A 10,507-nucleotide genomic window follows, 5' to 3' on the forward strand; every position below is an offset into this window, starting at 1 on the left:
GTTTAATACAAACCAAAATGTTAAAGGAAGAGCTACCAAAGTATAACCAGTATTGCAAAATCTCTGATAATAGACAATTTACATCATCTGATGGTATATTTTGCACCCGTACCATAACGTGATAAGTACAAATACACAAACAGTGCTGTCAAATACAAGTAACATTCCAGTTTAAGGCACAAAGGACCATTTTTTCTCTGAGCAATATCAATTACACTTTATTATTTGATACACAATTTATAACACTGCTACTTTGCATCATAACTTCTTAGTTTTTTCAAGGATGCTCACCTTGCTGTGACTCCATGAACAGTTGACCCCCAAAACTGGCTGCCCCTGGAATGTGTATTCATTCTCTTTATCAACCTAGCAGACACATTTCTTGTTGCAAAATGCAAAAACACACAAAAATGTTATTGTATTTTATGTTTTTAGCTTAAGACAAAAGGCTATTATTCAAAAGATGCGTTTTGTAGGCAGTATGGGCATTGGGAAAAATATATTTTGTACAAATACATATTCATAAATGTTGGAAAGTGTACCTTTCTGCATTCTTTCTCATTATTGTCTGTTGATTATTGTAACAGAGGTCAAAAAGCAAGCAAGTATCTTCACTACAGGTGATGTGAACAGCCAATAGTGGTGCTGTGTTCATGAATTCATATGGATCCTAAAAACTACAAAAGTAATACAGTGCTCCAACATATAAAATACATGTGTTTTCCATAATACATTATACATTATGTAAAAAACTATGTATTCCTTGAGAATTATTATACAGTTGATATACTCATTATTGCCATTTGCACAAACAGTTGAAACATGAACTGTGCCAGAATTTACACTTAGTTAAACTGGTATTCATTTTCACTGTCACTAAAGTGAACAACAGTCACATGATTCAGTGGTTCCACCTGTTATGGAGCAGCAAATATCTTCACAAAGATATCCACCAAAACTCCACTACTGCCCAGCGTCAAACAGCTTCTTTCTGCCCTCCATACCAGACATGGCATCCACGTTCTTACGCCAGTCAGTCACTTCCTCTTTCTGTAGGGTAAAAATGTTAAAATTTTGTATCATTCTGACTAAAACACAAGTACTTGTAGTCATTTTGTACATTGCAAAGATTCTTACTTCCTTCACATTTTTCAAACAAATGAGACAAGTTGTTTGAGTCTGCTTTCTACTTCCTTTAACGTCATTTAAACTATCTAGGTTTCACATCAGGGTTTCATTTTAGTCATCGTCTGAATCTGCTTTAATTATCCCACCATCTATCATATCTGCATATAGTGCATGCTCAAGAAATGTATATCTTTAGCTTCATTAGTGTTAAAATCCTGGATTTAGACTGCTACGACTAGTTTTCACAATGCTACTCTAATTTTGTCCAATGTATGCTTTCCTCAAAGTTTAAATCTACACCCTTAGCTAGTTTGTACACCAAAATCATGTAGACTACTTCTTTATAAATTGTAGTGATATGTTTTATCATTTGTGTAGTGTGTTATTTTTAATATATGTACCCACTGTTTCGTGGAAATGAGTGTTATACTGACTGGATGATCCCAGTTAAATAAAGAACATTGAATTTAAATGACACTTCATGCTGTTTGATAAACTGAAGATATGCATTACCTTCTCCTCCTCTTTCTTCACAGTCTTCAGGTTGGCCTTGAAGTCCACAGACTCTTTGACCTTTGAGCCCAGCAGAGCTCCAAGCATGGCGTCAGCAGACACCCTCACCCTCCTCAGGTTGGGTCTCTTCATCTTGCCCTTCAACTCAAAGATCTTCTGAGACAGGTCCTGTATCTTTTTTTCCCCAACACAAATGACAAAGCCACATGCTTAATTGCAAAGCCATTCACTTAAAATGGTCCCAAATAAAATCGTTAATATACAGTGTGCATCCCTAAAGTTTCACATAACTCTATAATGATGAGTAATGAATATAACTTACCTCTGTGTCACTTTTGGACACTTTTAAAGCAATGTCGTACCGCTCCTCATCAACAACATCAATTTTCTGGTGTAGCTCTTTGCAAAGATTCTGTGGACAGAAGCCTTTAGTGTATGAGATTGACATTAAATACCAAATGATGGAGTTTTCTTTTTTTTTTTTTTTTTTTAAATGTAATTGGTCTGAAAATACAAGGATAATGTTTAGTCTTTACTGACACAGTAGGGAACAATGCACATAAACAGTGCAATATGTGTAGAGGTATAGTTTGTGTACAAAATATACCATAAATATGAATATATATAAACACATGCAGCATTTTTTGTATGATTTGTATGATCCACAGATTAATTGGAAGAATTTTCTAATGGTCCCAATTAAAAAGGTTTGTTCTGATTCACTGGGGAATTGTTCCTGAAAAGTTACAATGCTGTTGAGGTTTTCGAATGTCAGTTTTCAACACTTTGAGCACCACAAACAAAAATCTGTTCATCATGATTATATTTGGGTGGCAGCAGAAGTCTATCACAAAACCTCTGAAAATAAAACCAAAACTAGTACCTTGCGGCTAAATGTCACTAGAGGTAGGTGGGGAATTGATTTGGGTGACATGTTTCAACAGTTATTATAGTTAATGTACACTTGCGGTGAAGCCACAACCACTAACATTTCCTCTCTGTGGATTAAAATGCTTAGTTCTTCAACATGATAAAAATACCTGTAGATCTTGCGTAGACAGGCCTGACATTTGGAGCGCTGGGACTCTCTCAGCAAGGATCCGCTCTCGTTCATCTTTTCTGACTTGCTTTTCATTGTCCAACATGGTCATGGCCTTCTTTAGCAGTTTGGTCTGGTACAGAACACATTATACAGAATTACACCTCAGTCAACAAGACAATGCATGATTTATAGCACTTAAACAACGTAAATTCTTTTTTTATAGCATTAATATCCAAGACAAATACATGGTTACAAATACCTTCAGGAACAGTCTGCGAGATGCAGAGATTTTTGGCTTTGGTTTCTGGAAAAGAAGATGGTGTATATTTCATTCAGATTTATGACAAAGAATTTGAAATATAGAAGAGTACAAAACTAATAGAGGTTAGTGTAAAATTTAGCACATCATTGAGTTAACTCATATTTCGCCAAAACAAACCTCATGACAGATGTTTCTGTTGTCATTCTGTTCATTCTTATATTTGTTCTCCCCATTCATGAAGATTTTACATACAGGGTTTCAAATAAAAGTTAGATTTCTACAGATTATTTGTGTTCTAATTCAACAAATATGAAAAATGACTATTTACAGCTTGAGTGAAATTTAAGCTAGGTTTCTTATAAAGTTGGATTTACTTCAAGTCTTATATAATTTAGTTATTTTAATTATAAAGTCATTTAATACCATGAATAGTCAAGACACTTTAACATATTTGTGTAGTTCACGTGCTGAATACCTATAGTCTAATCCTTCAACATAGTTAGAGAGAGAGTTTTTAGTCCCACAACTGATGTAATGAATTGTTGACTCAAAATAAATTTAAAATATGTATTCTGTCTTTGAAAGTAGAATCAACTCACCGCTGGTCTATATGTGTAGGAAGAAGGTGTCCATAAATCATAGAGGGAAAGAAAAAAGGTGTAGTTTGTTACATTTTTGGTATTTCCCATGCCACATTTTAGTTTTGATGTGATAAAAGTTTAATGAGACTTACGCTTCAGACATGTTTGCAGTTCTCTGTGTCTCACTTTGTCAAATCTATCAGTGTAAAAAGAAAATAACTGTCAGTTTTCATCAGTTCTGGTTTCGAAAGCACCGTTGGCTGCAGATTGATAGCAGCACACAATGTATGACTTTGTCTTAAGGTCAAACGTATGACTAGAAACATATTCTCAAACAAAGTCAAAAATAGTTATAGTTACTTGACAAGTATTCAAAAAATGAAATGTACATGTAAATCAAAGAGGGCAAATTCATGTTTGTTTGTTTTTTTTACATGTTTTATAAATGTACTTAAACGTACATGGCACTACTAGATTTTAGGCAATGGGAAAGGGTTGCAAATTAAAACACAAATCAAATGAACATTGTGATATTTATAACTTATTTATAACTTCAACTTGGACTTCTGTTCAAGATCAGACCAGCTAATCTCAAATTTGAAGAAAAAAAACCTTTCCTCCCTGAATCACATGCAAAATTAGACATCTTTCATTTGGTAAAAACTAAAAACAAAGTCATGGCATTAACATAAATGCTGTTAGAAGAAAAAAAAAACTGCTTTTCTTTTTGAAACACTGACTGATGAATTTAAAGTAGCAAGATTTTCTCACAATTTGTCTCAAGATTATTGTAAAGAAAGCCTTCATTAACTGTTTGATCCCTTCATTCTCTGTGTTATTTCATAATAAAAAAAAAAGCCTTACCTTATACAGCAGGTAACAAATACTCACAGGCACCTTTTTCTGAGATGAGAAGGACAGAAAGAGGGTAGATATATAGATTTCAAGCGCTCATGTGAGTGGCTTACTAAAATAGACCCTCTGTCCTCACCATTCTTGCGCTGCATCTCTCACATCCCATATGTATGAGGTGTGAAAGTTCTTGCCGTAACTCTCCACTTGATGTTTTCTTAGTGCCTCCGTCTCCTCGTCTTGGAGAAAAGGGGGGTGATGTTTGTAGGAGCTTTAGTCCAATATTATGTGTGTGAAAGTAAAGAGTTGATCCTTCATACAACGCAAGGGGATTATTAGATTACACAGTGGAGAAAAACAACAGCAGAGTTGGTTTCTTTTTATTGAGAGAACATTGTTTGTGCATCCCAAGTACATAAACCAAGTATCCATGTAATATACTCTCAGTGCAATAACTTCAACAAAGACTGCAATCATACTGGTTGGTTTTTAGCAATGTATATTTTAATAGCCAATTAATTTTGAATTTTGACATATCACAGCATATAACAGACTCTAGCAGTTAATTTACGAGGGACAAACAATAATTTCTCCACAGTCAACATACACTGTAGTTCCAGGATTGTCTGTGATGGTTTGAAAGGTTTTGCTGCCATCACAAGGTGGCAGAGGAGAACTGTGAGAATGAAACATGCTACTGCAAACAATTACTGACTGTATCACTAACACACAGCTGTTAATGACAAAAAACAGTTCCTAAAAAATACTGAAATCTGTTTACGGCAATCTTCTGTTTGCATACAGTATATATGTATGTATGTAATACAATGTGTAATTCTTTTTTTTTTTTCAGTTTTAAACACTTGAAGCCCACAATCCCTCTTTAAACAATCAGTTTGTTGCTTTTCCTTTATTTCTACAAATTACAAAAAACAAGACTATCCTGGTTTTAAAGGTTTTTGTCCAAACTACCATTTTTATATAATACACTGTAGATGAGATGTACAGTATATATGAAGTAATGTTAAGACTTCATCACAAGAAGATCTTTTAAACATGAATAATTAGTTTCTTCGTTAGTTTCCAGAGGCGTCGAACAGCTTCTTCCTGCCCTCCATACCGGACATAGCCTCCACGTTCTTACGCCAGTCAGTAACCTCCTCTTTCTGTTGGGAACATAACATAACATGGACAAACAGTCAAGATAAAATACATAAAAAACACAATTTTATACAAAAGCTATATAATACTTCAATTTTAACCAGAAATAAGAATTATCTGAAGCAAAAGCCAGGCGTACCTTCTCCTCTTCCTTCTTGACCGTTTTGAGGTTGGCCTTGAAGTCGATCGATTCCTTGTGTTTGGAGCCCAGCAGAACACTCAACATGGCTTCAGCAGAGATCTTCACTCTCCTCAGGGTCGGTTTCTTGAATTTACTCTGAAGCTCGATAATCTTCAGATTCATGTTCTCAATCTGGTTGGGGAATCATGTGATAGAAAGAACTGTGTGTTATACTAACGTGCACTGTTATTTAAGTCTTACAAGAAGAGGTAGGAGACACAGTTTAGATGATATTTCTCAATTTGTTTACAGTTTTCTTCCAATCAGTTCACTCTATAAAATGAAAATGAACATGAAAAAAATGCTAATTCCCAGAGTCAAGGACACAACTGTTTAACTAATCAGATTCCTTCAGCAGCCCTTAAAAGCAGGGTAAACCAAAGGCATCTCTGGGATGAATTACTACTTTACAAAACAAATAATATTTTTTTTAAAGATAAATAAATAAAATAAGCCAGGGAAGAATTTTAATTGCTACATACACAGACTATTTTATTAAGCTGTGGTTAGGAAGTTATCAATGTTTTAGTGGCAGTGAACACAATGATTACTCAATACTTGGCGCAATTTATTATTGATTGTAAAATAGATTAAAACTATGACTCTCTGTGGTTTTGTGTTTTATAATCATTCTTTCAGTAACTCAGAACCAATTAGTAGACTGTAATTCACTGCCAGGCTGCCATCTTGGATCGAGCCACTTTACTGGCTCCAAGGTTCCCAAACTCATCTGTAAAATGCCATGAAGTGATCAGAAAAAGGTCAAGTTCTCACAGCCAGCAGACAATTCCAACTTTACTACCAGCTCAGTTTAAAACTCAGCTATAAACTGTGTTGAACTTTAAAATATTTGGGGGCAATAATCTGTCCTATATAACAAACTTAGAAGGGTGTATCTTCCAAGAACAACAAGCTTTATGTGCAAGTTTTGTTATTTCTTGTTATTCTCACTGCAGCCACTTGGGGGCGTTGTTTATTCATTTTTAGCTCTTTTGAGTTGGGACCTTTGTCTTAATAGTAGAGACACTAATTGCAGTGATTTTTAAAAACATTTCAACATGCATCTTTTTTTTTTTCTTGCTATTCATTCTTGAGTAACTCACCTCCTTGTCATTTTTGGACACCTTGAGGCCAATATCATACCTCTCCTCATCAACAACATCAATCTTGCGGTGCAACTCTTTGCATAGATCCTGTGGAAGAGTAAGACACCCTCTAGTGGTATTAGAATATAACATGAACTCCACAAGAGAGAGCTGAGATTTTATGCATGGAAATAACCGAATTAGATGAAACACCTGAAGCTCTTGCAAAGACAGACCAGACATTGTAAGAGGAGGAACTCTCTCTGACAGAGACACTTCTCTGTCCTTTATCTTCTGCTCACTCTCCTCCTCCAGCATCTGAGCAGCAACCGCCAACATCCTGATCTAAGGAAACATTCAAAGTAGACGAAAAATCCTTTTTGTTTAAATTTTGTGATCTGTGGAGCAGTCAGAGCAAGGAAAACCTGGCAAAAGTCAATTTAAGTATCAGAATTTTAATAATTATGCTAAAAGTATCAGAATTTTAATAATTATGCTAATAATTATATATATATATATATATATATATATATATATATATATATATATATATATATATATATATATATATATATATATAGTATATATTATATATGTTGTATTGAATGTTTTTAAAAGGATGTGTTAAGTGTACTCACGGTCAGATTTTAGCATATATATATATATAATATATATATATATATATATTAACATTTAATATAACATTTGTGTGCAACATATGTTTAATGCAATTTACGCACTACTTTATGTGGTATGTTGGCAAAGTATTTGCCACACATCTTTGTTTGCTAAAGCTTACAATCATTGTTTTTCTTCAGGGTTTTTAGGAGTATACAATTAAATACATGCTGACATTCTCATACAGTATTCTTCATAATAAATAGAGGAAAAGATCTCAAATAACAAAACACTTACCTTCAACCCCAGCTTTCGAGAGGAGGAGATCTTTGATTTCCTCTAGAATTCACAGATTTAAAAAAAATCATTTAATATACTCTGTATATACAGTATACTACATATTGTAGAGCACTTTACATTACATTGGCAAACATTTTTTATATGGCATTAATCAACAAATAGAAGATTGAAAAAAGGGCTAAATGTCATAATAGAGTACTTACTGGTCTGTTGGAGCATCAACAAGAGAGAAAAAATACATGTGAAAATTACAAAATGAATATCAATACATAGTTATACAATATACTTTGATGAACACATTAAATTAAACCAAAAGTGATAATACTCACGCGTCAGCCATGATTGTCTTAAATTCTCACACTGGAATAAACAAAGTAAAAACAGGAAAATTCTTAATTCTTCTTAATGCTTTTTTTTTTTTTTTACCATCACACACTTAATTGCAAAAAGAATAAGTTTCCTTAACCTTTAAGACCTGCTCAATTGAGCTGTATGCTAAAGATTGATGATCTTTATGACCTCCCGTGTCAAAGTATTTCACCTACTCCAAACATTCATAGCCCTATAAAAGCTGCTGCACCAAGTTATTTATTGTTCAGTCACCTAACGTTTCCCCTGGTGCAGTAAAGAGGATCTTAAAAGTTGTGTATATCCCTTATGACAGATTGGAATATTATATGAGCCAAAGGAGTAATTCTGCACTAATTCACTTTTTTATTACATTACATTTACTTTATTTTATTGTGATCATGCTTTAGTTACATGTAATCACTAAAAATATAGATAGAATATTTGTTTTTGTTTTTCATGTGGAATTAAAATAGAACAAAGAACTTATGCATGCTGTCTTCTTCACTTGTAATTAGAAAAGATTTATTGGGAACAACATTTTGGTACACAAAACGTTGCCGAAATGTTGTTAAACTTATTAAAATGAAAATTCATTAAAATAAATTGTAATCACGACTTCAAATACATATCACAACCAAATTAAATAATAGTGCAGACATTAGTTTGCGATTTGATCTGCATGCATTTTCGCAGGATGAACCTTTCTAAAATACTAAGAGCAAAATAATATGCAAAATATTAAAGTGCTGAGTCAGTGGATGTGTTAACATAACTCACAAGAGTCTCCGCATAGGTGACAAAAAAGGTGAATGGCCAGATAATCCACAGGCATGTAAGCTGACAATGTTCAACTTGCTGTTAATGTTAGTCACAATAACTGACCAATAAAACAACAAATAAGTAAAGACAAAACGCTACTCCTTGAAATAGAGATTTTACACATTCAAAGCTAACAGTTTGTAGTTGTTCTAACATGCATGTTTTTCACCACCATACCAACTTTACTCTAATACACAAGTATTTGAAAATGATCAACTCCGTACCTTAATGAAACTGGACAGTTCCTTCAAATGCACCTCCAAACTAAAGAAAAGTGTGTGTCAGGGAGGAAGCAGGGACTTTCTGAGAGACGATGGAGAAAAATCAGATTTATAGTGTCTGTGCCAAATGTGAATGGCTCACTAAAATAGACTCCAGTCTGTGCTACTGCTACTGTCCCTCCACCAACAGTGACATTTACTGTTGCACATAGCATCACCGCAATATTCAGACAGGAAAGGGGGCAATAAAACTTCATTTATGGGCTCAAACTTTCAGGTATCTTACATGGTTTTGACAACACCTGTTGGTGGAAGTGACCGTGAGTGTTTAAAAAGGTGACCACGCTCATGCTGGGTCAGTGTCACACATTAACATTTGCCAACAGTCAGTGTGTTGGACTTTAGATAAGATTTTAAAGGAGTCAAACAGAAGGCAGATATACAATATAGAGTGTCGGTGTTTACTTATTCTGCACCTTTATTTATAGAATAAACAGCACCGTCCACATGTGGATCTGGACTACCTTAAGCTGTCCATCTATAGGCATCTAAAAGTACCATCAGCGGAGCCTGAAAAGGTTTTCAATACCTATTCTCTTATCTGGGTTTGTATTGATGTTTTCCATTTAATGAAAAAGGCAATGGCAGTGTTGTGGTGATTGGGAAGCCACAATTGGACGTCTATTCGGCTGCAGTTTAAAAAAGGATTGCCTTTTTGTTCTTGTGTCAGTTGGAATGGATTTTATACTTTTCACCACCACATTATTTTTACTAAATAAGTAGTATAATGTCCAGTGCACGCCCACTCTCCTCAGGACCACCACTGAACTGTTAATACGTCACTATTCATGCACGTGTGTGTGATGCAAGTTTTGTTCCCTGATAAAGCATCATGGCACCACCTTGGAGGAAAGAACAAAGTCAGAGGTTACTCTGGTTTTATTTAGGGGAGCAGAGGAACAAAGACAGGTGCTAGTCAGGACTTGATGGTTTGTAAACTGAGCCAGCCGCAATTCAATCTGCGTCATTGTTGTAACAGGGAGTCAAATGTTCAGTTGAGCAAAGGACTGTGACTCATGCCCTCACATAAGGATAGGTAGGCAACGAACGGTTAAACAGGAATAGTCAAGTACCCAAAGTCAAATACTACACTTGGATTACTCTTAGTATTTGCCTCAATGTAGTAATTCTGCAAATATTGTGCCTTCATAAAGTTTGGGGACTCTCAAGAGACGTATTAAAAAAAGTGGTCCAAATTAAGCTTTAGAGGCTGAGCTAGCTTTACTTTTAATATGATTTAATTTAATATGGATCAACCTCCAGGAATGCTGGACCCTACATTTCCCGTCATGCAGCCAATAGTATCTTTAATTCGAACACTCCTCCACACCAA

The 10,507-nt window shown here is 34.6% G+C and overlaps 3 protein-coding genes across 6 annotated transcripts in view; 1 reads left to right on the plus strand and 2 right to left on the minus strand.

Annotated features, from left to right (window-relative positions):
* LOC121896924 (interleukin-17 receptor A) overlaps positions 1-10,507 on the plus strand; it is a 28,596-nt gene that overhangs the window by 1,409 nt on the left and 16,680 nt on the right. The window contains exon 2 of one of the 2 annotated variants that reach the window (XM_042411017.1): positions 1,665-1,758. The gene's annotated coding sequence lies outside the window, so the exon portion shown is untranslated. Of the gene's footprint in view, positions 1-1,664; positions 1,759-10,507 lie in introns of those variants that run through there. The other variant, XM_042411020.1, reaches the window with a different exon arrangement.
* LOC121896928 (troponin I, slow skeletal muscle-like) lies at positions 598-3,689 on the minus strand. Its single transcript, XM_042411028.1, is given in 6 exon segments — positions 598-1,050; positions 1,642-1,815; positions 1,964-2,053; positions 2,682-2,813; positions 2,943-2,987; positions 3,675-3,689. Coding segments are annotated over 6 exon segments (543 nt in total). The 3' UTR covers positions 598-963.
* On the minus strand, positions 4,495-8,103 carry LOC121896926 (troponin I, slow skeletal muscle-like). Of its 3 annotated transcripts, XM_042411026.1 has the most exons (6): positions 7,927-8,103; positions 7,721-7,762; positions 7,019-7,150; positions 6,824-6,913; positions 5,679-5,852; positions 4,495-5,544 (listed from the first exon to the last, which is right to left on the minus strand). In XM_042411026.1, the coding sequence occupies exons 3-6, from the start codon at positions 7,142-7,144 to the stop codon at positions 5,455-5,457; spliced, it is 480 nt and encodes a 159-aa protein (XP_042266960.1). In that variant the 5' UTR covers positions 7,145-7,150; positions 7,721-7,762; positions 7,927-8,103; the 3' UTR covers positions 4,495-5,454. The 3 variants fall into 3 exon arrangements, with proteins under 3 accessions (XP_042266960.1, XP_042266958.1, XP_042266959.1); XM_042411024.1 differs by having other exon boundaries at positions 6,824-7,150; XM_042411025.1 differs by lacking the exons at positions 7,721-7,762; positions 7,927-8,103 and having other exon boundaries at positions 6,824-7,229.

This window comes from Thunnus maccoyii, chromosome 5 (assembly GCF_910596095.1).
Source record: "Thunnus maccoyii chromosome 5, fThuMac1.1, whole genome shotgun sequence".
Classification (NCBI taxonomy): Eukaryota; Metazoa; Chordata; class Actinopteri; order Scombriformes; family Scombridae; genus Thunnus; species Thunnus maccoyii.